The sequence below is a fragment of the Cyanistes caeruleus genome, chromosome 2 (genome assembly GCF_971803275.1).
Source record: "Cyanistes caeruleus chromosome 2, bCyaCae1.hap1.1, whole genome shotgun sequence".
In the NCBI taxonomy this organism is placed as follows: domain Eukaryota; kingdom Metazoa; phylum Chordata; class Aves; order Passeriformes; family Paridae; genus Cyanistes; species Cyanistes caeruleus.
Genome location: NC_141702.1, coordinates 97,025,734 through 97,053,441, shown reverse-complemented (window position 1 = coordinate 97,053,441; position 27,708 = coordinate 97,025,734). Strand labels below are relative to the sequence as shown.

The window sequence follows — 27,708 nt, the reverse complement described above, 5'->3', positions numbered from 1 at the left end:
CTGGGAAGGCAGGAGGTGATTTGTAAGAGGAAAACTTTGCGTCTGGGGACTGTGTGTGTCCTCAAACTGATGAACACAGCCAGAGTCACCTTCCAGCTTGGGTATGTTGACATTGCTGCCTGGTTGGAGCGAGGGCTATGTGCATCTCCAGCTGGGAGGGACAGCATTTCTTTGGTGCTGCTGTTAAATTCTGTATCATCACAGACTTCAAAGTGACTTCTGTGAGGTTTTTTTTCAAGAACTAAACATTTTCACCCAATTATCAAGGGAGTCAGTCTGGGGAATTGTGTGCCTGAGATTTAATGCTTTGTCTTCTTCCTTTCATCGCCCTCCAGCTGCAGTTGTGCCTTTCCAAGGTCCACATGCCCAAGTCTCCTCATTTCTGCTTTTGCTTGACCCTGTTTTTCCCAGGGATGTGGTGCTTGGTTGCCTGGTGCAGGGAGTGTGCATCAGTCTGGTGGCAGGCTGCAGACCTGCCCTTTGGTCCTTGTTTCACTGTGATTCCTGCACCACCCTTTGCTCTGGAGAACTTTGAGAACAAGCTGTGGAAATGTACTTCCTCGTAATTTATGGACTACCCTCTTAGAAACCATCAGGCAAGAGTAGTTGTTTGCGTATGCTTTGTGGGGAGCTGGTGGGATAGGAGGTGAGAGTCCTGCTCAGCCCTCCCTCTGTGGAGCCCTCCCAAATGTTAGGGAGGAACTGCAAAAAGGGGTGTCCCCCCAGGGCAGCGTGCTGCAGAGACTGTGATGGAAATCTACAAAGCTGAGCTCCAGGTCAGGGTTTCCTCCAGCTTTCCCACCTCACAAACATGGATTGGATCCAGATTCAGAAATACCTGTGGAATGACATGGGAATAGCAAATGCAGCTGCTTTGAGAGAGGAGAGACGTTTTACTAGTCCAGTTTCAGTCAGTCACTGAGCACTATAGGTCTGATAAAAATCAGAAAATGTTCCATGTTGGCATGACTTCAGATTTGAGATAGCTGCATTGCTGTTGCCAGAAATAAATTTGCCTAAGCCTGTGTCTTCCCCACAGGGGGCTGTTATCACATGGTTCCATTCTATTTTTCTGGCCTTATCTCTTAATTAACTAATCTCTAATAATGCTCTTTTTTTTTTTTTTAATAAGCATTTGTGATCCGTCCCCATTTTCCATTGATTATGCTAAGAACAGCGTTGGCTTCTTGCATGAAACAAGCAAGCTGGGTGTAAATGAGTAACTGTTTTGCTGGGATCTTTTTTTCTTTATATTAGCCTTGAAAATCTTCCCAGCCCATCAGCTAGGAGGTCCGTGGTGCCTGTGAGCCCAATATAGCATTCCCATGCTCTTTGCTAAGCTGCACACTTGTATTTGTGTGGTATTACCGAATGCCCAAGCTCATGTAATGCATGGAGGCTAATCTTATAAATTGTATTAAGGCTACTTAGGAACTAATAGCTTTAAGGAAGCTGTTTATATTTCCTCCTTTAAAGCACTTTAGTCAATGTTCTGTGTCCCTTCAAATAAATGTCATCAGTAAAATAACACACTTCTTGTCATTCTTTTAAAAGTGATATTTCTTAAGAGTTGACGCTTTGAGGCCTTGGGCTGACTCTGAGATCTGGATACTTGGATTTAAGCTGCTAATCCATGTGGAGGTACCTAAAAAGAAGTGGCCTGGTTTGCATGAATTAAGTTCACATCCTTCTGAAGTTTATTAGTTTGAAAATGAGGGCACGGCTCTGGAAGTTGTCGGATTGCTGCAGGGAGATTTGACTTTGTGAGCTTTAGACTTAAATTTAAAATAAGAACAATGTGTTCTTTTGAATGTCCATTACAAGTTTGATTTAAACAGAGGGAGAAAAATAGGTTATAAACCCAGCTGATTGTCAAAGACCCTGAGGATGCCAGTGGTTTCACATGGTGCAGCATGATCAGAACATCATGTTCATGGCTGTGAAGATGTTTTAATTCCTATGTACTACAAGAGGCTGCTATTAAAATAGAACAGCAAATTCTGTTTCTAGTAAGAGGCAGGTGATTTAAGGGTCTGCTTGCACATCCTGAGTTTAGCTGGGTACATGGAAAGAGAAAGATTTGATTTCTCTCAGAGCATTATATAGAAGTGGGAAAACCTTCCCACATACAGGGACACATAAAACAGATCCAAAAAATGAATTCAGAAGGAAAAAGCAGTAATGCAAATTAAAGAAATCTGTATTAAATTGTATATATTTAAACATTTTTTTTAAAGAGATCTTTACTTGCAATAACATTTTAATACCTAAATTTACATTTACAGTCAGCAGAAATATCTTTATCTAGAACAGCATTTGCGGTTTCACAAGTAAGTATGTGTAAGATTGGACACGTGATATATTACATGTAATATTGTACAAAGCAGTCGTATTACAATCTTGTGGTAATCATAAGATGTCACAAAGATCTTCATCGACCAGGAGGCTTTTAGATAGCATTAGCCCATGTTCTTTGTTCCCTGGTTCCAGTACTGTGCTTCATAAACCTGTCTCAGATGGTCTCTTTACCTGCCTGATACCATTGTTCTGGGAACTGGCTTCTCCAGTATGTCACTGGAAGAATGGTTTGAAAATTTGTTATGTTGCTTTAGCAATAATCTGATAAAAAAAATATAGAGACCACAAATAATTGGAGAGTCCTGTCTAAATTAATGGCCTAATCCAGATTTCTAGTGCAGCAATAAATCTAGATATCTTTGAAAAGTCAGTCTAGTCAAATAACTGGTAGAGATCACAGCTCGCTGAAGCCTCCCAAGGAAAGACTGTAATTAATCCTTGTAACGCAGCTCCTATCCACATGTGACTCCTCTGAAAAGCTCTTCTCTGGTACATGTGGCCACATCGTGTGCCATCCTCAATCCTGTTCTTCTCTGAGAGGGGCAGCTGGCCCCAGTGACTTCCTACTGAGCAGGGAGGAGCTGCTCTGGCTCGTACAGTTTTGTCCCTCAGCAGAGCAAGAGACGATAGGCTGTGGTGAGTAGCAAGTTGGCCTTTTGTCAGTGCCCTTGTCCTAGTCTTACGCACAGGAGAGTGACTTTTTAATTCATTATTGTAACTAAATTCATGATCATAACTAAAGTTGAAAGTTGTGACCAGCTTTGAGAAAGTGAAAGGACACCACAGACACCTGTCAAAATCAAACCTTATGTGTAGGTGGCCTGAAACAGCCTGGGCACTGAGATGGAAACTACGGCTTGATGTACAGACACATCCTGCTTGTCCTGCCTTGAACTGATGTGTCCATCCTAGAAAGAATTTGGACAGAAGCTGGAGGAGCTGAGTGCTGCTGGGGCAAGTGCATAAGTGATTAAGAACGAAAACCAGTGGGCTGTGCAATGGTGATGCAGCTGCAAACGCTGCTCCCTTTGAGGGCTGGCCACCAGCCAGGGAGAAGGGACCCACTGAGAAACCTCTCCCAGGTACCCCCCCGAGATGCAGAGGGTAAGAATAAGTGTGGTGCCTGGCTTGCAGAGAGGGACTGAGGTGTCTGCAGTCTCAGCACAGGGGGCTGGGGCTTGCTCTCTCAGGTTTCTTTCCCTTTAGCTGAAATTATCTGGCAGCTGAAAATAAACTCAAGATGATGCTCTGTTCCCCTATTAGAGGCTGCACACCACAGCAAACTCTTTCCATATTTTATTCCAACTTGAGAACAGGATCCTCCAGCTATGACACTAGCTTTGTAGAGATGAAGCATATGCAAAATGTGCCTTCCTTTTGATTTAAAAGATATGATGATGAGTACTGCCTCACTGATGAAGTAAAATTTGTACATTGGGGATTGATTTAAACTTAGTTTTCCCTGGCCTGAAAGGGTGAGGCTTGATGTACTTATGAACAAATAGTATCCATTTTCTAGGCCCCTGGAAAGCATTTTAAGTGTGAATTCTAAGTGGCCTGTCTGGATTTGGGTTTGTCTTGTTTTAAAAATAGTTGGGCTTGAATATTCTGGAGCAAGTTATGAGATTACATACTCTGTAAAATGTCCAGAGTAGCCATAACTGGCACGTGCTCATAGCCTGGATTCCACCCACTAAAAGATGAATCTTCTAAGCTTCTGTGAAGAATGTAAATACAAGGTGAAGCATAAGTCTACAACACATGCATTCAAGATATACAGTCTGCAAAAAAATCCTGAGAAACAAACCCCCTGAATCTTACCTGAATGTTGTTTTTACGATGCTTGGCTGCTTCATTAAATTACAATTTTTGCTTAGTACATAAATTCTCAGCATAGGTTTGCATTTTGTTCTATGTACATCTTAAGAATACAGCAGAAAATACCATTGCTTAGCACATTAACAAAAATCACATATGAGAGGTTTGTCAAAATACCTGTATACTAAGTTATATACAATTCTGGAAATCCTTCTTTCTTTGAATTCTATCATGTTACTCTCCAGAAATTCAATCTGTTTGTCCTTAAAAGCTGAAGTACAGAAAGTATGCTGATGAAACAGCTTAAACAAAGAACTATTAACTTTTCAAATTCCACTTTTAATTTCAAAATAAGATGGACTGGATCACCATGTGATGCCAGCAATCTTTTCTTTTCAATTTTTTTTTTTTTCTTAAACTAACTGTCTCTGATAAGGGAACACGTGAATATTGCAAGTCCTAGTTGGGGTCGTATTCCCAAAAGGATATGGATATGGTGTAGTCACATTGTGGATAAGTGTTTTATCCCAAGGTGCACTATGTTGTATGCTCCCATGTACAAAAGTGAACATGTGTAGAAATGTGTATTCTGGTGGTTGATACATAGCTTTTAAAATGTAGATATATTCACAATTCTCAGTTTGTGTTATTTTTCTCTGAGAAAAAGTCCACCTCAATGAGCAGCTCAACTGACTGTAGTGATGGCTGGCGTCTTCCCACCTTCCTCTCCTTCGGCCCCTTCGGCTCCTGCTTCCACCTGGTTGAACTTACCCAGCTTTTTCAAATTCTCCAGCGCGGATTTGAAAGTGTCCTTCAGGCTGTTCTCCAGGACCCACCCTTCGCTTTCACATTCGGGGTCTTCGGGATTGGCAATGCTTTCCAGGGAGGTGTGCAGGAGGCGCAAGCCAACCATCACCGACATCTGTGCCAGGCAACGGGAAAGGCAGAGCGCGTCAGCCAGGCCCGGGCACTCCCGTCCTGTCACCCTCACTGTCCCCTGCTGTGGGCAGCCTGGGCTGCTGGTGTGAGCAGCAGCTCTGAGGGGCCCAAGGGGCTTCTCCACGTGCCCCGTCAGTGTCGGTGCTTTCCCGGGAGGTTTTCATGCATCCCCGGCTGCTGTGCACTGGGTGTTTACAAGGCAGTCTGGATGTGCAACACCGTCCTTGGCCACCACCCACTTAGTTTTAACTAAATATTTCAACTCTGAATTGACTTTAATATGTTTGGTGAGTATATTAAGCCGATCAATGAGATATTAATGAATCAGCATCTCTGCAGAATAGAGCAGTGTTAGGATTTGAGCCATTAGTTTATCTGCTTCAGATTTCTGATTTTGTTTTAACATTGGTATGTGCAAATAAGGAAACCAAGGCAGCAGGTGATCTCTCCCTGGTTCCATCTAAAACAAATCCATATTTCTGATTAAATATTACCTACTCCTAGCAGCCCTGAGACTTTTTCTACTGTACTAACACCACTGACACTGGCAACACCCTGCACCTGCCCCCAGAGAGAAAGTGGGGTTTTAGCCAGTCTCCTGCCTTCTAAGACCATTCACAACAATCTGACCTCACCCTTGTGGTGCTTATGAAGAAAAGTGATTGATGAGTGAAGTAGAGGACTTCAGAAGAGCAGCTCCCAGAAGAGCCAGCCTGGTGACGTGGTAGGGCTGGTGGTTGGGATGGGGCAGCAGTAAGATTGGTTTGGTCCTTCACATGCTGGGTAAAGCTCAGCTGGAGAACACCTACTGCTGTCAGTGACCTCATAGGATTTGTTCCCTAAGGGAAATATGATGCCTCCATCACCTTATCCAATTGCCCAAGGAACTGACTATCTTTGGTCTTCCTCAACCCTGATGGCTTAAGAGGCTGGCAGATTTGAGGTTGGGATTCAGCCACATGGCAAGGCCAATGACAGAATTCACCTCTGGCTTTTGGACTTGGGGGACTTCCCAAGCATGTGCTTCCATGGACCATTCATCAGCCTGTCCACTGTGTCACCCTACTTGTGTTTGATCAATGTCTCCAAACTCCTGGAAGACTAAAGCTACACTTGGCTGCTCTCAAAATTTGCAGATGTTAGTATTTCTCTGCCTTCACTCAAGATCAGAAAGGGAAAAACATTGGTCAAACAAACAAGTTTCATCAAATACTTCCATATCCAAAGGCAAATGTTCATACTGCTTAACACAGGAATGTATAACTCACCACACTTTGGTCACTAAGGAAGTGTCTAGTGGCTCTGGGTCTGGAAATAGTCTCATCTAGCCAATAATATGATTCAGTTAAAGCACTACTCTATAAAAGTCACAAGTGACAAATCCCATCACGTTAGTCTTGGGATTTAAAGCCTTTGACATCTTCCCTCTGAGTTCCACTACTGCTCTCACTCATGGGGCTGATATCCTTGAAATCACTGGCTGTTGCAATGCAGATTAACAGGTCTGGGTGCAGGAAATGGCCTCCATGTTGCTCTCTACTTGTGCTACCTTGCTGCATGTCAGCGAGGAGGAGCTTTGTTCTGTGATTGACTTGCCAAATGCCATTCTTTGACAGCCAAAGTAGGGGGACTGGCTTCCTGGATGGCTCTAAGTCACTAAATATTATCATACTTTTAAAAAGGAAGGTGCTTGTGCAGCATTGAGCATCTGACCTGTCCTTGGATGAGATTTTGTGACATTTTCTTTCAGTTTAAGACTTTGTTTTCTTAAAAACCTTTCTAAGCAAGATTTTGAATCCCTGAAGCTGAGATTCCTTAAAAGCAATGCAAAATGTCTGAGCTCTTGTCACCTCCACTGACCTGAGCCTGCCTTCTCTGCCAGATGAGAAGAGAGCCCAGGAAGTTTGAGACAAGTATCTGGTAAATTAATCTATCTCCTATATGATCACAGAGAGTCTAGGACCACCAGTTTAGCTGAAGTCTTGCACCAGGGAAGGCATAACCCCATCCACCACTATGTGCTGGGGGTGGCTGGCTGGCAGCAGCTTGGCAGCAAAGGGCCTTGGATGACTCCAAGCTGTCCGTGAGTCAACAATGTGTCCTTGTGGCAAAGTGGGAAAATGGTATCCTTGCCTGCAATAGATGAATAATTGCCACCAGGCTGAGGAATGTGATCCTTCTTCCCCACTGCTGAGCCCTGGTGGGGCCACAGCTAAACCTCCAATCTTAACCAGTCTGTGAGTTGTAGATTTGAGCTTAACCACAATCCAGAACAGAAGGCTGGGGTGTCAGAGCCCCGGAGTGAGGCCAGTCTTGCTGAGGGATGATTTCCCTGCCATGGCTGTCATGGAAACTCTTGTCATTTAACAGCAGCTTTAAAGTGCCAGGAAGAACACAGCCACAGTGTTTCTCCAGGGCTAGGGCTGTGCAGGCTGGGCTGGTGGATGCTCTGCACCACAACATGCTCAGCCTCTCCAGCTGGGCCAACACAGCAAACTGTGCCCATCTGGAGGGTCCCTGCTTCCTGTGGGTTCGTTTTGGAGATCACCAGAAATTCACTCCTACTGTTAAAGCATCAGAGAGTTTAGTCCAACACAGGACATGCAATATGCCTCCTGTTAATGTCTCAGTGTTCTCCTGGAGCTCAGCCCCCATCCGGTCTGTGGTACATGTGAGGTGAGTCCCAGGGTCTTGGCTGTTGTGGCAGCTGTGACCTATTGAGATCCACATGTCTGCACAAGTGGAGGACCTGGAGCATCTCAGGAACCAGCCTCAGCCCTCTATTCCTTTTGAAATGCTTTATTCAGGGCACCCTTGAACCCCTCTTTTCCTCTTTGCTGCCTGAGGCAGGTCAAGAAGACATCCAGGCTTGCTCTTCTTGACCTTCTGCAGCGAAGCCCATCTGTTGGCCAGGGTTTAGCCTGAGGCGGCTTAGCCAGAGCAGGGTGTGATCTTTTTTTGTCATCCTCATGACTGGTTGTCACACATGGGAAGCCTACAGCTTTTGTTAGGAAAAGCAGCTTCTAGATATTAGCACTCTTTTCAAATAGAAGTTTTGATGTTTCAAAATAGGTTTGTTCTTCCTTGTGCCTAGTATAAAAAGGAATGGCCTTCCCTGAGGTCCCTGCACCTGTTTGGCATGTTACCTTTTTCTTTTGCAGCTCAGAAGAACAGCTGTGATTAGTATTTCCCTCCATGTTCTCTCCCCCTTCCCACACCTCAATTCCAGCAACCCAGCTGGAAGAGTCGTCCACAGCCCCCAGAAGGACTTTGCTGGAGAAGTACCTGGTTTGAGTCCACAGAGGCTGCAGGTGTAAAGCAAGCCAGGATTTTGCTTTGGCACCTTTCTGTGACTTCCCAGTCAAAGTGGAAAATGCCAAGCACAGAGCCAGCACAATCACTGCCCCTGGGCTCACTCTGCTCAGACCCATACTTACCTTGGCCAAGAGTTGGAACCTCTGCTGCCCTCCTACTCAGAATAAAATTGTTTCCTATCTTGACTGGAATATAAAGGAAGTGGTTATATTTCAAGGGAGACAAAATTAATGTCTGTTTCCTGCTTTGCATGCTCTCTTCAAAGTTTGCCGTAAAAGCAAAGGGAATTTCAGATCCAAATCTGGGCCCTTTATGGTAGAATATCAGGCAAGTAATAAATATTCAGGAGGGCAAGTTATTGTAACCCAGAATAGTGTTGTTTCTTTCAAGTTTTGCCCTGAAAGTCCTCTGCTTGCCTGAAAAAAAGTCTCACCTACTATTTTGAAAAAAGCAAAGGAAAGAAGAGAAGCTCTTATTTCTCATTATGCCACAGGTTGAAAAAAATACCCAGGTGTACTTTGAAGAGTTAGACATAAAATACTGCATTTTTATCACTGCTATTAATGTTAACATATCACAGTCATTAATCTCTTGCAAGTTAGTGAAGGTATCTTACTGGCTCCTAGTCATGATTTTTTGCAGCTGGCATTGGTATTTTTGTGCATTTTTCCCCTGAGTTTTTGAATTTCTTTGACTTTCAAATACAATTGAATTTCCCCTCTCTTTAAGAGCTCCGCACTTGAATCTGGGCTAAAATAAAGACCTTCTCTTTCTTTTCTTACCAGAATAACAGTGCAAAGAGTTAATACATTTCTCTGCAGTTCAGAGCAGTTATTTTTAAAACAATGCAACATGGAGTAACTTAATGATACTTTTTTTTTTTTTCAGTTCACAGATTTAGGTAGGTGTTTATTTTCTAAAAAGCATCTTCATTCCTGGAAGGCTGTAGGCCAGTGCTTGTATCAAAATGTAACTCATGTTTTTTTTAATTTGCATGCATCTTAATTTTTTAAAAGGCAGCTGAATCATTTAAAATAGGCAATGCCATATGCAGCAACAATTCCAAGGATAGGAAAGGATCTGCTGCACCCCAGGAGCTGCACCCTCTGTTTTACCAGCAGGTGCTGCCTGATCTCCACATCCAGCACCTCACGTTCCAGCCCTTGTGACACTGCCAGCCCACACTCCCCGAGCATTAGTGTTGATTAAACACCCTGGCCAGAAAATTGGCCATCTCCCAGAGTCAGGAGATTCATCACATTGGACACTATTTTATCAGACAAGCTGCACTTTGGGTTATGGTGCACACAGACACCTGCCCTGGGCATTGTTGGCATCTGTTTGCATTAGTGTCATGGTTTTGGGAAGCACAATAAAATAAATTTAATCCATCTGCCCCACCTAAACCACTTTTTCTGACAAATAACTTGGTGGAGCTGATGGAGGTTCACACACTGCCTTGAAATCGTTCCACTGTGTGCAGCTTAAAGCCTTATTTTGTTCAGCATGTAAACCCTTTAACTGCGCTTTCTGTACCACTAATTACTGTCTTATCTTTTTTGATGTGCTGCTTTTTTGTATTTCTCATTCCCCACAAATGGTGACACATGTAAAATTAATGCATCTGGACAGCAGAGCCCTTGTGCTCTCTTCCCTGCTCAGCACCTTGCCTTTGACAGAAAATCACACCCCTTTTTCCCCTCTTGTTCTGGAATACTGGAGGCTCTGGTCTCTCCACCTCTGTTTCCAGCCTGGGACCTTTCAGCCCTTACTCAGCTATTAGATATTTTCTCAGCCAAACAATGGGGAAATTTATTTTAAATTGATTTGATTTTCACTCAGAAGCCCACGTTGAGAAGTGCCCCGCTCCTGCAGAGCTGGCACTTCACTGAAGTGTGTCTGAGGGGAGAGGGTTACCTCAAAGAGCCAGACGAGGAGGATGACGGCGCCCATGGAGCTCATCATGCCGCTGTAGTAGTTCAGGAGCGCTTCCCGGCAGCCGCGGCGCCACAGGTTGAGCTCCTCGGTTTGGTAGTCATAGCTGTAGTGGGCAGAGTTGTTGGTGACCTGGTACTGGATGCAGGGCCTGGGGGAGCTGGGGTTGCAGCAGCTGAAGGGGACACCATCCACCAGGTACCTCCCGTCCACGTTGCTTTTGATCCGGCTACGGGCAAGGGCAGAAGGGAGCGTGAATACACACACACAGACAGACACACAGACACACACACAGAAATATCCAGGAGCAAATCTGCACGAGGAAGGAAAGCAAAGGCAAGGAGGATTTTTTCACCGGCCTTTTCTCCGTGTCCCCTTGTTCACGCAGTGGTGTTTACCCAGGGTGTCCCTTCTCTCCAAAATCCGTTTCTATGTCAAGGCTACACTGAGTCTGTAATTAACTCCTGGTGGAAATGCATGCTCTCGGGTCACTTCTTCAAAGAAATTAATTTTTAACAAAAGCAAATGGCTGACAGAATTCAGGAGGGGCAGTAATAAAAGGGTGATCACAGCATAGTTAGGAGGGAAGGGTGTTGGAGCTGACTTGAACTTGGAAAAGAACCCAGAACAGCCTTAGAACCCACTATATCCAGCTAGAGCATTGATCCAGCAAACCAAATAGCTTCTTGTTGATGATAGTAGCTCCAGGGAGGGGTTGTGCATTTATTCTTGGCTTGGGAAGGTAGCCAGTATCGAAAACATGAAATGTGCTTCAGCAACAGGATGTTGCAAAATTTCCAAAGTCCTTGCAGGAGCTCCCCAGCTATTGTTCATCTGACACTGTGGTTGTTCTCTGTAAACAGTCATTTAGTCTGGTGTCTTAGGAGATATTTAGATGCAAGATAACGTAGAAGGCAAATAGTTCCACTGACTCTGCAAAAATACTATAATAAAAGGACTGCCTTTTTAAAACAGGCCACTTTGTTTGGAAAATCATAGAATGGAGGGTCCCAGTGGTGTAGAGAAGTGAAAAAAAAATCTGAGTGTCACTTGTAACTTTCTATATAGATATTTTAAAATTGTCATAGAGGGAGAGGTGATTCCAACAACCTGGTGAAGGGAAATTGTGCTTTACAGTCATGACCTAAATATATCTAAACAGCAAACGCAGTTGAGGTTTTCTCTCTAAATGTAAAGTGCACTCTGGATTTGGTCTAATTCCCATTCATGTGTAAGTGCTCCACCAGTTTCAGAGAGATTGGATATTGGATCAGGCCTTTGGTCTACAAATAATATAAAAATCCCATTGTGGGGAACAGACTCCCACCTGCCTTGGAACTAAGGAGAACTTTACTATTGGCTTCAAAGGGCCAGACTATCCCACCAGGACAGGAGCAGAGATTGTGCACCACCATATAGTACAAACCTTGAATTCACTAAAACCCACTTGTAGATTTTTAATGCCCTATTTCCTGCCTCAGTAGTACAAAGAAATTACCTTGAGTCTCAGTCCCAAACAAGGCATCAGTTATTAAGGACAGTATAACCTTGTTTTCCCTCTGTGCATTGCCCTTCTACTGCTGCTGGATTAAGTTACAGCTCTCAAATCTCCATATAATGCTGGCAAGGTTTTTTCAAGTAGTTATTTATACCCACGGGCATACCTTTGCAATGGGAACACCTCCTTACTTAATAGTGAATGTATTTGTTAGAACACCCCACAGTGCAACCGATTAAATCTGTAACAGTTTTCACTTAAAAGTCCTCATTCAGAACTGCAAAAACAACCAGACCACCCAACGTGTGAAAAGAGCATGCAGAGAGACACACACAAGTGAAATACCATTTACACCATCAGGCAGGGATCCCACGAGATTCCAAGAGATACACAAAGCTTATTTTTCAAATTATTCAGACATTTTTAATACAGGCAGTATATTTAAAAGGCAGATTGCTTCCAGTTTACAGGGCCCATTATGCAACCACAGAGCAAAAACGATAATGAATGATGTTCCCAAAGAACCCAGAATAACCATCTCTTTCCTTGGTGCTTAATTTTTAAAAAGGTTTTGGGTATTTATGCCTAATGGTATTTTTTTAATTTCAAAGGTTCATTTTGTTCTCATGTTTATTTTCTGCTTGAGCTTACTGAACCTAACCTGATTTTGGGATTACTGCCTCTTTGGGCACTGACATCAAAGCCATTAAGGTGTTTCTGGTCAACAACCTGGTCTGGCTTGCATAGAAACAATAAACTAGTGCTGCTTTCATGTGAGATTTAAAAAAATTAGGCACAGGACAGAACTTAAATACATATGGCTACAGGGGCCACTGTATAAAGCTAGGGACATCAATTGATGCTCAGTATTATCACAGCACAGAAGCAATCCATTGAGTGAATATAAAAATAAAACTCTAAATCTCAAGGATCTAAAACACATGAGTTATTGGCAAAGAGTTACTGCCTCTATTTATTTCCATGCGGCTGATTAGCTGCCAATATCTAAGTGGAGTTTTAAAAGCGGTATCAACAGTATATCTCCTCCAGGGAATTATTTTTTTAGGAAATTAATAAATCACATTGACATCTGCTTAAGGATTAGTAAAGTTCTGATACTTTCCTGTTGATTTTGGGAGTGTGGCTCAAGGTAATGGGTTTAATAAAGCAGTGAAAGACAGTAAAAACTATTAAGTCTGTTCACATCACACCAATTAAGAGTGGGAATTGTATTTTGGTGCTTATTATTTTATTTTATGTTCTGGATGACTTTGGAAGAATTTGTCAGGGGAGGAAGCACTCTAGCTGATCATTTGGGATGCTTTATTACACAGGACCCTATTTTACACAAACCCCTTTCCAGTCAGTGCCTGTTGGCACTTGAGGAAAATATCGATCAAAGATCGATACTACGTGATACAAACCCCACCAAGTCACTTACTCTTTCACTTCTTTGGAGCTGAAGTCCAGATATCTGTTGCTGATCCACTGGATTTCAAACCAATCTTTGTAGCCATTGTTGCCACAGCATTTGAACTCAATCTGGAGCATGTCGATGGTCTTCTTCATGAAGCATCTTCCGGGGGTGTCCGTGTCCCGGTAGAACTTCATGCCGTTCTTGAGCCCCTGGGCCAGGGTGCTGTCCAGGGAGCCCCGCATGAGAAAGCAAATCAGAGCAACGAAGAAAATGAGCATGTTAAAGACGCAGCACAGTGCCAGGTAAGGTTTTAGCAAAGGCTTCCACTTGGCAAATTTAGCGGGATCCAGAGAATCGTAACAAATTTTTCCAGCAAAACCATTGAAGGCGCAGGATAATATACCCATCAATATCAAAGAATTGGGCACAAAGTGGCTTTCAGAATTGTCCATCACTTCGCTTCGCTTCCGGAGCTCAATTTTGAGGAACAATCCCATGCTAAAAACAAGGATTCCAGCAAACACCGAAAACCAGTTCATGAGCCATAGTCCCTGCGCTAGTTTTACCCGTTTCTTCTGATTGAATTTGACTTTCAGCAGTGCCATCTTTGTAGTGGGAGATGTTGGAAGATTTCACAGCCTGGACCCCTCTTCTCAGCGTAAGCAACTTGAGGAAGAACCATTCAGGCATTGGAAGAGATCCCGAACGGCACATCGGGAAGTGAGCCACTGCACGGTCCTTCCATCTTGAAGTTCCCTGGTTAGGATTCAAATAAGTAAAATATTCGAAGGTCCCAGTTAACAATTTCACATTAGTGAGAATAATGGGCAATTAGCACCTACAACTATTTCTGGTGGTTTCTTCCAAGCAAAGGAGAAACACTCTCAAGGTTTCAAATGATTTGATCTGGATCTGCAAGACGTCATTCTAATACCTTTAATCATTTGATCCAATTTGGAGAAATGTCTGTCAACAGATGAGTGGAAGTAATCCCTCATTTTACTATTTAGTAGATTTGTGCTCTCCTATGATAGGCTGCTGGGTGGAATATGAAACCCCAGAGATATAAAAAGATCTTTGTTGCCAGAAGAATTCAGAAACTTTGAGGAAAAGGAAGAGGGCTCTGGATTAAAAAAGGCTGCTTGTATACAAACATACACTTCCCCACCGTGATCCCAATATATTCATATCTACAGCCAAACCCACGTTCTAGCCCTTATCCTTCTGTGTTGACTGGAGATGACATCCTGTGGCTTACGTATTCTGAAAGCAGATAAGCGTGTAGTTTACAGTGACCTAAAAAAAGCTAAGCTTGGCATTTTCTATTTACTTCCAGGGCTTGCACCATATCTCTGAGTCTTGGCAGGAGAGCAGGAGAAAGGAAGAGTGCAGAGAAACTCAATAAATAAACCCTGGGCTGAAATCTATAGATGCTTTAATAAAAAGTGAGCTGGCATGAGCAGCTTACTGGATAATCACCAGACCAGAGAGGCGAGCAGGGCTGCCCAAGGAGACCCACCCGGGAGTTTACACCAGGGAGGAATATTCAACTCAGCAGCTGGAGAGGAACCCTGGGGATGTTGTATTTGAGTGCAAGGGAGGCATCCCAGGGGTCCTCAGGCTCTGGTGAAGGACCTGCAGTCGGCTCTGCTTTCACGCTGGAGTGGGCAGAAAGGAGGGTACGACCCCCTCCTGCGGCTGCAGCCTCCTCCTTGCAGCACCCAGCTGTGTCAGACAAGCAGAGGTGCCGGGCTTTCACTCGCTCCTCCGCTCGAGGAGTTTTGCTTGCTCTGAAATATCATCTCCCAGTCGCCTCACAGGGGTTTGGAGATACTGGGAAATTCCTGTGCTGCCTCACCGCCTGTCACCACAACGTGAAATTAACCTCAGGCAACATCCAGCAATGGAAACTATTCCTGCAGGAGTGTGAGGGTATGGGCACTAACGCTGCAGGGGAGAAAGGAGCAGCTCTAGAAGAGGAACTGGGAGGATTCTCTCTTGCCTGTCAACCAGACCTGCTGCTGCCACCACCCAAGTCCCTGGGGGCATCCTCTAGTGGCTGCCAACAGCATGGCCACCAGCCCTCCCGGACAGAGAGGGAAAGGGACCTGCTAGGAAGAGGGCAAGTGTGAAAAATAATAACGACAATAATTTAAAAGCCCAGGCACTGAAAAACAGCATTTTGTTCGTCTGCAGCTCTGTGGAAACTTGGATGTTTCTCAGTTACCATTTGAGATCCTGGAACACTGAAGGTTCCTTCAGGAAGGACAAAGGCAACTAACTACTTCTTCCTGTCCTAATAGCAGGTTTTTGTGGTGGACCTTTCCCAGCCCATCCTGGTGCTATTGCAGTGAGCTGGAGTGCAGCCGGTAACTGGGATTTTTCTAAAGCAAACCTGGTTGTTTCACTGCTGCTGCCCTTGCCGGTGAAGAGAGAGTGTATAAGACGAGAGAGGGAAGGTGATTACCCATCAGGGGCTATTCTTCCCTCTTGCCTTTAAGTGGATGAGAAGTGCTGCTTCTTGAGAGAGCCTATTCATGTTTTTGTGCAATAAGTCGTGGTGCTGAAATAGCATCTCTCCTGGCAAAATATCCCACAACCAGTGCAGCACATGTTGTGTTTCACTGTCTCTTTCAAGGCTCAGCGTATTTATCTGACAGCCTGGAGTTAATTCTAGATAAAGGAACTTGAAATCATTTCCTTTCTTGTCAGTGATGACAGTGAAACTGTAATTAAAGCGGAAAAGAATTCTGTATCAGGTCTGCAGGTCATGAGGATATACAGTGAAATACTTCCTGCCCACAGCTGATGTAAGCCTGGTACTACTCTGGACAAGGGTAATTTCGTATTCAAGAGCACAGATGAATAGATGAATCTGAATACTTGTCAGCTTAATAATTTAACATTTAGATACCCGTGATAATTCTGATGCAGCAAAATCATGTAAGTGTACACACTACGGCGTTTCCTCTAATTCAGGAATCAAAGTATTGAAGTAGAACATGCAGGATGTGGTTCAGGGCTCTCTGATCCCTCCAGATTTACTCTTCTGCCTTATATAAACAAAGGAAAAGGGAGAGGTGCACATAAATCACTGCTAAATTGCTAGTGTTAGCTGGGAGATGATCAGTAAAAATCCTGAAGTTCAGAAAGGGACACTCACCTACTAATTAGACCTTTGAGACTTAGAGTAGGACCTCTAAAATCATCAGTGAGAGCAATCAGCACTACCAAAACAACCTGGATTAGGAAAAGTGCTGTTTATTTAAGTAGTTCTCAATAGCTCAATACCAGAGAGGGACATAAAGTGGAAAAAACTTCTCCACCCATCAACTTGATTCGCCATGCTTGGGAGTTTTAAAAGGGAAAAGTGGGAATGGGTGTTTCCTCATTAGCCCAGACATGGAGGTGACAAACCCTGGGAAAGCATCGCACAAACAGGGCAGCCAAGGGCTGTCCCTAGAAGAGCAGCCTAAAGGAAGATGACGGGGGATCAACGAGAAGTGTTTTGGGGTGTGGACAGTTTAAAAAAGAAAACTCTTTTTGCCTGGCATCTGCTTTTCTTAAAAAACTTTTTCTTGGCTGGGATTCGTCTTTAGTTTGGCACTTACTACCGCTTTCTACTTCAAATAGAAAATGCTGATATTGACCCATAGCAGATAAAAGCTAATTGATGCAAGAATGTTTGAGTTAATGGTCTCTTCAGAGGTTGTCTATTAAATTCTAATGTATAATTCATATGCCAATATTGCAGAAAAAATGGTAGAATAAAATATTCAAATTATTATTGATCTCATCGTGAATCTGCTTAAATTCAAAATCTAGTTAAAAATTATAATGTGTAGTATATACAATATTGATACCTTTCCAAAAAGCTATGCTTGCTAACCTACATGTAAGCTACAAGTTTATCAGTTAAGAGAGAGGAGTGTAAACAATTTAATCTGGTATTTGTTAAACAGTCTGGTGCTCAGCCCTGGACCAATCTTAATCTTTCCATCTTCAGGGATATAAGACATGAAATACATATATGCCTAAACTATGGAAGTGCCCTCAGTTGGTAAAAAGAATAATTTCCTGGCCCAATCTTTCTTTCACAGTGCTTTGTGATATGAAATGTGTGCCTTTCCAAGGCTATTTTTTTCTTTCCTTTCCCTAGGAGCGGTTATATTTCACTGCAAGAATAATGATGTCTGGTTCCACCTTTGATGGGAAGCTATTGTGTAGAGAGGTTTGCTCATGTAGCCTCACTTACAGTTTTGCTTTGAATTGTAACTCTGTGGTGTGAACAGGGACACTCCGGAGGAACAATGTGATAAAGATGCTGTACCTCACTGTACGATTATCAGGTGGAGAGAAGTCTGATTTATGACTTTTTTTTTTACCTCCTTACACTTAGTAGGCTCCTGTTTTTGTGGCATGTGAGGTGATTGCAGGTTCTGAGGCTGGAAACAGAGATGAGTTCTAAATTCACTGCTGGGATTGTTGTAAATCCTGGGAAGGGTGATTTGACCTGCTGTGGTTCCTGCACTTTGCTGGGGCACACTGTGGGGGTTTTGGTGTGGTTTTGCTCTGGGTAATTCCCAAAATTTCAGCCATCATTCATGTGGTGGTGTATAACATGTTCAGAAAACACGGCTTTTTTTTTTTTTTTACCTCCAAGATGGTCATTATGAATATTTGTTTGTGTTATTGTGATGTCTGGGGCATAGCATTCACTGCTGAAAAAAAAGTTAGAAATAAAAATTTATATTTGCCGAAACAGGAAAGAAATATGTTGGAAATGAAAAGAAGCTTACAAAAAGCTCATGCTTGTCATTAATGCTGGAAAACATCTCAGCACAACAGTTGGATTCCCCAGTCAGTCAGATAAATCAGATCAGGATGTGAATGGAAATACTGAAATTTCCCCAAGTTGCATAGATTCTTTTTCTTGCTATTCCTGTCTTTCCTTGTAAGTGGTGAAATTGGCTGTTTAGTAAAACCTGAAGAAACTCCAGATAAAACCACTGAGATTTGAACCTTGTCTACATGCAGCTATTGTTTAAATAAGAGACTTAGAAAAAAAATGCCAAGCTTTCAAAAATATAATGCATAAAAGCATGTAGGAAATTGTCTTATACATGTATTTTGTACCTGGTTTTTTTTCACAAAACAATTTTACTACAGCTCACATCAGAATCTATTTAAAGGAAAGAGGGCTGGATAAAGAGTGAATACAAGTAACTCCATTTTCTGTTGCTGTTACTCAGAGAAGCAGGGGCAGACAGAGGGAAATGCCTGGATGACAAAGGGAACCGAGGGGGTTTATCCCTCTCAGGGTAGACCTCTGGGTGAGGGGATGGCCCCATGGGAAGCAGCAGCAAAGCTCCTGGCTGCTTCTCTGGAGGCAAGTTTTGGTCTGTGGCATCCCTCAGTGCCTCAACAAATGGCAATGTTCAAAGCTCAAAGATGCAGAGCTCAAAGCTCTGTGTGGCCTGGAAAATGGCTTCAGTTTTCTCCCATGGACTTAGTGTTGTGTATCTTTGCATATAACTGTTTTATCTCCTCCACAGACACACACAGGAGCATTAAAACACTGAGTAACATCCCAGGAAGCTTCATTGGCTTTAAAGATTTTGGTGAGGCCACTTGCTGGAGGAGAGCTGTCCAATGAGGCTTTCAAAAATGTTTGCAGCAGGACTCCTTTCCTGATTCCCTGTGGAAAATGGTTCTGCAGCTCAGTGCCCCCCTTTATAAACTTTTTGCCTGTTAGCTTCTCTTCAGGCCAAATTTGCACAAGGCTTGTGGTGCTGATATTCTGTTATCCTGTGCCTCCAGCAGACATTTGTTTTTCAGCCCCTTAATTTCTTTAAAGTACATGATTTTTAAAGAAGTTCCTGGTGGAACTGGTGGCACTGTAAATGCAAACCAGAGCTAGAGCTCTTGAAGAGACTTCACTCACTTCAGATGTACATTTTGCAGGGTGATTGTTAGCTGATTAGAAATACTTAGAGGTTTGGCTTCTCTTCCTTAGAAACCCAAAAATGCTGCAATTTCTATACTGAATAGCCCATGAATGTGCTAGCAAACCTTTACTAGTGCTTAAGTTCTCATACAACACTAACAGACTTCTGTTTCAAAATAGTCTTGAATTTCTGTTATGATTCTACATCAGGAAAGTATAATTTTAAAAAGGTGTATGGAAACGTGCAACTGTGTGTGTATATATATTTAAAAAACTGTACATTTAGAATTATAAATCACATTTAGGTATTTGCCTGAACAAATTTTTCTGGACTTGCTGTTCTCAAATTGAATTTGTTTCATGCCATGCCTGAGACCAAGCGCCAGTTCTGTGTTTTGTAGTACAAAGGCAATACAAAGGTAACACTTTAGGGCAAATGTCTGGCACCATGATCCTGAAGAGTATTACCTGCTAACTATGGTTTGACCAAAGTTAAGTATTTGGAGCAAAGAAAACATTAGGAGCTGGGATGTCAATAACTGATTTGTGAAAAACATCCCCAAGGAAGTAATTTCAGGGAGAAGTTGAAGTTCAAACTTCCATGTTTTGACTGCTGTTCTGTTTATTCAGGCAGTACTGCATGCCATGGGCCAAGAGCTGGAACAGGACATGGCACTTCCATGTGAAGTGTGCTGGGAAGCGTCAGTGCACCCCTGGTACCTGCCACAGCCTGGGGTCTCTCTCCCTGTCTGGATCTGCTGGGATCCAATGCCACAGGAAGGAGGTGTAAATGTTTATAGAGCTTTGGGCAAGTAGAACAAAGGCATTACTGTAGTTCTTACTGACTGGACATTTTTCAATCTCAAGGGTAGAGGATGCTAACAGGATTGATCTGTCAGTACCAGGATCTGTGGAGAACAATGAAACTACAGTGAGAACTATGAAATCAGGTCCTGTACAAAGAAGGATGTGTTAAAATTAAAATACTTGAGAGCCTCAACTGATCACATCCCTCTAACAAAGGATGTAAATTATGTACATTAAAGTAAGACTGAGGGTGTATTCTTTAAATCATTTTATGACACTGTCAGTGCAAAGAAGACAGTAGTAATAACTAACGGAACAACTGAAATAATTCAAAACAAATGTATTTGAAATGCAAAATCCAATTCAGTCAAAAAATATACATTAAAAGAAGTAAACAAAACTCAAAGTTGTCAGGAATATAAAAAAAAAATTCCCTTTTGCCCCCCACCTTTAAATTAAATACGCTGAAAACAACTTACAGAAAAACATTTTCTGCTCAAAACCTGTCAAGCACCTAAGTGAAGTTTCAGGTACTTCTGGCAGTGGTGCAGTTTTTGATGGTTCAGCTAGGATTTGGTGTCTGTTAGAGGCACATAGATGATGGCTACACAGCATAAACAATTTGAAGTTTTAAAATAAAGCTTTATGCTAAGGCAAGATAAACAATTATTTATTGAAAAATGTCACAAGTTAAGGAGGGGTTTTAGAAACATAAAACTGCTATGTATACCTTATATATGGACAGTGGTCACTTCAGCACCACTGTAGGGCACTGTAAAGATACTTCATTCTACAGTGCTGCTACTTTTTTATTATTATTTAGCAGGAGTGAAGAGACTTAAATTATTCTGCACTTTATGCAAGATAACATGCAAATTTGGAATTGGAATATAGTACCTCATCTTTCAGTTTTACTGACTCTCTCCATCAACACTGCACTTAAGCAGCAGCAGAGTGCTGCAAATTAGGATCACAGCACACGAAGCCCGTTGTCTGGAAAACCAGTGGGACATCCCTGAACACCTCTCCCCTGAAGCTTCAGCTTGCAGAGGAACAGATAACCCAGTCTCATCAACCAGTGTTCATCAGCACTTGCTGGATGCCCCCAAGATTCTTATAGAAGCAGCATCCTTTCACATAGCACTTACAGATTGTGAGGCTTTAGTATTTATACAGACTCCAGAGGTCTCTTAATTTCAAGTAATCAGTATATTAGGAGAGCATGAGATATTTATTAGAACACCTTTTTCTTTCAGCCTTATCTCACTTGAAATAAAAGCCTAAAGCCAACTTACGGATTTAACCAGAATCAACAGAAACTGGCTCATCATTGTATCATAGCCTAGGATGCATCTCAGTCTGCTGCACTGTGAAGTTACAAACTCTTCCTTTAAATGAACCTTTTTCTGCCCTATTTCCTCACAGCAGTACTGCTCTCCACTCCCCCTAAGAAGCACTGTGCTGCCGTCAGCAACGTAAGAGCCACAAATACATGGAAAATTTGGTATTTGATCTTTTCATTCCAGTGCAGTTTGCACTACTTGCAGCCAATTCAGTGTCTGCCTGGGTGAGTGAAAACAGCTCTAACAGAGGCTGTTACACTACTGTTTGTGTATCAGTGGCCTTTGCCCCACCTTTGTAAGTCAAAACTCACAATGAGGTACTTCAGAAATTGGCAAATCCCACAGTGAGACATACAGATTATAGCAGCAACCTGTGCAAGAACAGCAAACTCTATTTGACTAGTATTCTCCGTTTAAGAAATTCAGCCATATATAATTCAAAATCTGAATACCGAATGGAATAATTTAATGGCATATTGGGGATTAAGTCCCACAGTTTACAGTTTATCAGTGCGTTTACATGAGCATCTCTCGCAGAGCAGAGCTGCCTCTGCAGTCAGTCCCAGCAAGTGATTCTTTCCTGCTCGGGGATCAGGCTCCAGTTGGGTGAAGGTCTGTCAGTCGCCAACCAGTCAAAGTCATCCACCAGGTTCCAGTTGTTACTGTTTTTGTCCAGCCCAGACGACTCGAAATCTCGCTCGATACCAGGGTAGCTCCAGGAGTAGGGGGCGAAGGAGACCTCAGAGCAGGCCTCGATGACGGCCCGGCTGGTGACTTGCACGTAGACCCGGCAGTCGCGGGTGCGGTGGGTGCGGAGCTGCTGGCAGGCCAGCGCCAGCAGGCAGTCGCTGCAGCCGTCCACCAGCACGGAGGTGGACACGGGCCCGCAGAGCACGGTGCAGCCGCGGCAGTCGCGCACCCGCAGCGTGTTGGGGTTGCCGCGGAGCCGCACCCGGCAGCCGCGCAGCTCCGACAGCAGCACGTCCCGCTGCAGCAGCTCCGCGGGGCCGAGCTCCAGCTCCTCGTCCTGGGCGCCGCTGAACCCACACAGCGGCGGCCCGCCCGATTCGCCCTCGGCGAGACCGGGGCCGGACGCGGCGGGGGCCGGCGGGGCGGGCTCGGCGGGGCGCGGGGCGCTGCCCGGAGCCGTTTCTTTCTTGAGGGTGCGGAAGGCGAATTTCTTCTTGGGCTGCAGCTGCTGCCGCCGCGCCGCCAGGTCCCCCTGCAGCCGCGCCACGGTCTCCTGCCCCTGCCGCACCTCGTAGGGCGCCAGGAACCGCACGCTGCCCGTCAGCAGCTTCTGCAGCGCCTGCAGGCGGGCGGCCGCCTCCTCCAGCGTCCCCGCCGCCAGCAAAGCCTCCACGGCCTCCCGCTCCCTGGCGAAGGTGGCCAGGAAGAACTCGCTCTGCTCCTCCTTCACTACCTGCGCCTCCTTCTTCTGCCGCTGCCGCTCCACACCCTGCTGCCGCTCCGCTTCCCGCCGCTGCAGCCGCTCCGGCAGCACCACGGCGGAGGCGGCCGAGCCCGCGGGCTCGGCCACCTCGGGCTGTGAGGGAGCCGCCACAGCCGCTGCCGCCACCTCTCCCGGTGCCGCCATCTTGCCGCTCGCCTCCCCTGCGGTCACTAAGCGGCGCGCGGATTGGCTGCCCGCAGCCCTGGCTGCGTCGCCGCCGCCGATTGGCGGTCCGGGAGGCGCGCGGCGGGGGAGGGCGGGAGGGCTGGAGGGAGGGGTCTCCCGCGGTCTTAAAGGGGCCGCCGCCTCTCCGCGGGATGGGGTGAGTGCTGGCGGCAGGTGCCGTGCGGGGCGGGTTATCCCGCTTCCCAAATTAGCGCCCGGGATATAAATAAGCCCCCGCCCCGCTCCCCTGCTGTGTCCGCGCGGAGCTGTCCGCTTCTTCCTGCTGCTGTGCTTGCACCCACACCCCAGCCCGCGCCGCTCTCGGGCCGCGCCCGTCGCCGCTGGCCCTGGGCGCGGGGGCTCCGCGGGCGGCGGGGCCCGGGCGGGCGAGGGAAGGGGCGGCTCGGTGCGGCTCTCGGGCGGGAGGCGGAGGGGCCGCAGCCCGGAGCTCCACTTGCCCTCCTGAGCTGATTCGGGGTCGCGCCGGCCGCCCCCGTGCTCCGGAGGTGGCGGGCGGTCCCGGCCCCCTGGCCGGGTGGGGTCCCCTGACAGCCTCGCACGGCCGGCGGTTCCGTACGCGCCGTGTTCTAATAAACCTTCCCTGCTGTCTCCCTCTCCCGCAGTGAAGTGGCTTAGGAAAAGGCTGCTGAGCCTTGCAGGTAACTGCAAAGGTGCTGCCAGGTGGATCGATTTTTTCCTCGCTGCTTATTTGGTTTCTGCAGTGTTTTGTTTCCGAAGAGAGTTCGGTTCTTGAGGGAAAAGTGGGAGCAGTGCCAGTGCATTACTGTACCCCAGAGGGAGGACTGTATGAGCAATCCACAGAGGCCTATATGGAAACATGGGAAGCAAGGCTCTTATAATTAGGAGATGTGTTTTAAGTAAATTTGCAGCAGGAACCAGAAATTAAGTACACTGTCTGTAAAGTAAAAAAGTGACTATTGTTTTGCTATATTCACTTAAGAACTGTTGTTCTATTATTTATATTTTAATTTCTGCAAAGAAAGTTAACACTAAGCGCTCTTTTAGAAATATGAAAACAAATTTAACTCCTGTCCATTTCTACAAATTCCAGCTCCTTTCCCTTGTCATTTTGAAGTTGCTTGTAACAAATTAACACAGGACCTAAGGCTATCCATTGAAACATAAAGATGGCAAACCCAAAGTAAATAATCTGATTTGTCTGTCTTCTGTTTGGTAGTACCATGAGTTTCTTTGCCTAATGTTCCTGTTTGGCAGTTTAGGTTGTTCTGTCCCTTAAGGTTAGCATTTGAAAGCAGCTGATATTTTCTGTTTCCTGAGAAATGTGGTTTAATTTCTGTGTTAGAAATGATATAATGTTAGATATGTATGTTAGTGTGGACTACTTGAACCTTATATATGATAATGTCAGTCCAGTTCAGGTGACAGAGGAAAGGCAGTGAGATGCTTTTAATCCTTGCAATGTACAGAGGACTTGCACTCAAATAGAGAATATTCTTTCCTTAACAGTGTTAACGTGTAAACTAAGGAGATTGCAAGGCATTGTTATGGTACTTTGGAGCAGGTTGAATGGGCAGTGGGATGGATGAAGTGTTTGAGCCATTACAGCTCTTAATGTGGCATTACATCTGTCGCAATACTGCAATGTTCAGAATTTTGTTTCTGAAGAATTAGATTGAGTCTTAAAAATTAAAACCTCTTCCTCTGTAGAAGGAGAGTGTGTTCAGTCATGAAAAAGGAAGGATATTGAAATATTCTAACTTGATATTTTTTCCTAGCAATATGTTTAAATGATACATTTAGTAATAAGTATTAGGTATTTTTTTCTAATAAATAGTCAAATCCGTTCTTGTAGCTAGTGCACCAATGTTCTGTTAGGCAATAATATGGTGCAATTAATTCTTCATAAGAAAAAAAATCCTTATTTCCATGTTGTTGAAAGATGTGGAAGTTTCATTTTAGCTAGCAAGCTCTTTTTGCCTTATGCTCCCATGAGTCTAGCTAATAGAGGTGGTAACTGTGGTGGAAGTGCTTGTCCCATACATGAGGATATTGACAGAAAAAGGGTTTTACTGTTTTTCTTATGCACAAATATTCCTGGAGTATGGCTTTGGTATTGTTCCACAGATGTGAGCCAGTAGATGAACTGCACTGGGTAAAAGAAGTTCATATGTGGAAGGATTGCAAGCAAACATTAGTGTGTAGAGCACAGAATAAATGTTAAGTATTTTATGCTGTAGTATAATTGCTACTTATTATATCTCAGCACTTAGAATGCTAGGTATTCTGAGTTGCTTTTTCTATGTGTGATTGAAGGTTTAAATTAATGAGGACCAAATACCCTTGTGAATAGGAGCTTTGAGGAGAGACTGGAATCTTTTTACCTCACTAATGTGCACAATTTTTTTTTTTTGTTAAAAGCAAAAAAATACCCAGACATAAGAAGGTGAAATGTATGACAATAGTGAAAAATTAAAAAGGGAGCTGTAAAATTCTTCCAAGTGTTTCATCCTGATGTTCGAAAATTACTTTCCTCAAATACAATTTGCGGTTTTTATATAATTGATATTGGCATATGCGTATACACTTTTTTTTTGTGGTCGTACAAAGACTGACAATTTTCTTCCTGACTTTGCTGGCAGCAACTTCTATGTTTTGAGGCTGCTTAATGTGCCAAACAGTAACCACCTGAATAAAATGTAAGCCTTCTAGCTCAAGCTTGGAGTGATTTGGCTAAGCTGTAACAAGTAGGTTGGCTGTTTGAGGGTATGAGAAAAACCAAGATACATAATCCTCCGTGTTACATTTTTTTCCCTATTTTTTTCCCTCTTGGATGTGCTTTCCTTCCCCTCTGGTTTGAAAGTAGATAGCAGTAATTTTAGTAAGACCTTCTGCCATTGTTTGGACTGTACAGTGTCATTTGTTTGATGTGAAGTTGCAGGTTGCACTTGTTTACTTTGATCTAGTACTGTGAAACTTCAAAACATAAGCTCGGTGCATGCTTCCAGATTTAAATCTGTGTCCCGTGGTTATCAGTCATGAATGCTATCTACCTGAAATATTTCATACTGATTTACTATAGCTCAAGAGCATTACCTCATAGGCTTTTAAGTGAGATGTATTGTGTAGTTCAGCTGAAGGTTCAAGATCCTGTCTCGTTACATCATTATTTTAAGAAGAGTGGAGAATGAAAGGGGAATCCACAGTGGCAACTGTTCAGCCTCATGATAATGGATTCTTACATCTGAGGTTCCTGTGCTTGTAAAAGTCAGGAACCTCATAGATGTGGTGGGATCTCAAGATGTAGATGCTCAGCCTCTCAAGTAGGGGAAGGAAGGAAGTAGAGTTATTCCTTATCATCAGTATGTATTCCCAACACTGACAATTTTTATTCCAAAGGGCGTAATGCATGTATGTTACACTGTCACACACACAAAATGCTGTGTGTTTTCAAGAAAAGCAGCAGCCTCTGTGTCATGCATGGAGCTCTTATCTGATAGATGGGATCTCTATCTGTTAGACTCTGTTTCTGCGCCAGAGATCAGCAGAGCTGCGTAATTACTTCTGGCTACAAAGTAGGTACTTCAGTGGCTTGCACAAGCGTAGTCTACTGATGGTTTTAGCAGGGGCTCTTTGAACTCCTCTGGCACTGTGATCAGGCATTAAAGATGTAAGCCATATTATGATTCATTTAAGATACTGTAGGCTGCACATTTTTCACGGTGCAATGGAGCTTCATTAAAAGTGAATGTTCAGTTACTGTATCTTGGTTCATTTGGAAAAAAGAAATTCTTTGAACATTGTTTGGTATACTGATCTTTTTTTGAAAAGCTTTTGTTTGCACTAAAATGTTGTGCTTTATATATGTCTGGCCATATGGAAAGCCAGGTCAATGTAAAATACATGTGTTTTTAAATCACTGATCAAAGCGTCAAAGCTGAAACTATGAAACTTACTTGGTGTAACTTAATTGCTGTGAGTAATGCAAAAGCTTTGAATGTAATCCTTGGGAATGCTTAAGATACTAATTATATTCTAACCAGTCAAGGTGCACTTGTTTTGAAACTAGTCTGAGCTGATCCCTTCTGAGAACCAGGTATTTCCAATGCCAAAGGTAGAGAAACAGATTAATTTCTACGGAAATTAGTTATCCTTCAAAACCAGGGTCAGACTTCAAAGCATAGCATTTTATGACAAGAGGTACTTTCAGATTAGCAGAGCAAGGCCCAAATATGCTAAATGTAAGACCTCAAGAGCAGCAAATCACTTAGGTTTGGTCCAGGTCTAGCTGCTGACTGCTATATAGAATCCTAACTTGCTAACTGGCTGTAGTTAAATTCTGAAGACCTAGTATGTAAGCTACGATACTGCTTTATGGACTCTTCCTTTGAGGCAATTATTCTATTAGTTATGGAGTTTCTGAGAGATTTTTTTCATTGCCTTGCTTTACACTTCAGGTACTTCTACAATTTTTTTTAATGCATTTCAGAAAAGTATGGTTATTAGCTGACTGTTATTGTGACTAGCCATTTCAACAAACTGACCACCTAGGTTCAATAGCATATCAAAGTTTTCTATTTTAGAATTGTGAATCTTACTTGCAAACATATTCCATTTATCTTTCTGAGTTATTTAAATAGAATTAAGTCCGAGTCATATCCAAGTTTTCCTATTAGCTCTGCTGTAGTATATTCCCTAGTGGATAAAACTATACTTGTAGTCTTTTTACCATTT

At 43.7% G+C, this 27,708-nt stretch overlaps 3 protein-coding genes across 5 annotated transcripts in view; 1 reads left to right on the top strand and 2 right to left on the bottom strand.

Moving 5' to 3' along the window:
• On the bottom strand, positions 1–13,989 carry PRPH2 (peripherin 2). Its single transcript, XM_023922780.2, has 3 exons — positions 13,305–13,989; positions 10,348–10,594; positions 1–5,098 (listed from the first exon to the last, which is right to left on the bottom strand). The coding sequence occupies exons 1-3, from the start codon at positions 13,883–13,885 to the stop codon at positions 4,862–4,864; spliced, it is 1,065 nt and encodes a 354-aa protein (XP_023778548.1). The 5' UTR covers positions 13,886–13,989; the 3' UTR covers positions 1–4,861.
• A 6,370-nt stretch (positions 13,990–20,359) lies between these two features.
• TBCC (tubulin folding cofactor C) lies at positions 20,360–22,996 on the bottom strand. The gene has a single exon (XM_023923301.2). The coding sequence runs from the start codon at positions 22,972–22,974 to the stop codon at positions 21,934–21,936; it is 1,041 nt and encodes a 346-aa protein (XP_023779069.2). The 5' UTR covers positions 22,975–22,996; the 3' UTR covers positions 20,360–21,933.
• An 82-nt stretch (positions 22,997–23,078) lies between these two features.
• The window catches only part of BICRAL (BICRA like chromatin remodeling complex associated protein), a 44,508-nt gene continuing 39,878 nt past the window's right edge, over positions 23,079–27,708 (top strand). The window contains exons 1-2 of one of the 3 annotated variants that reach the window (XM_086878476.1): positions 23,145–23,169; positions 23,619–23,654. The gene's annotated coding sequence lies outside the window, so the exon portion shown is untranslated. Of the gene's footprint in view, positions 23,170–23,618; positions 23,655–27,708 lie in introns of all 3 variants that reach the window. The other 2 variants (XM_086878470.1, XM_086878471.1) reach the window with 2 other exon arrangements.

Bases quoted from the DNA above. Each gene is read 5' to 3' on its own strand.
- PRPH2 (XM_023922780.2), bottom strand. From the start codon at position 13,885: ATGGCACTGCTGAAAGTCAAATTCAATCAGAAGAAACGGGTAAAACTA. The intron at 10,595-13,304 runs GTAAGTGACTTG...CCTTGCCCGTAG, and splicing joins AGCTCCAAAGAAGTGAAAGA to CCGGATCAAAAGCAACGTGG. The intron at 5,099-10,347 runs GTAACCCTCTCC...TGCCTGGCACAG, and splicing joins TCCTCGTCTGGCTCTTTGAG to ATGTCGGTGATGGTTGGCTT.
- TBCC (XM_023923301.2), bottom strand. From the start codon at position 22,974: ATGGCGGCACCGGGAGAGGTGGCGGCAGCGGCTGTGGCGGCTCCCTCA.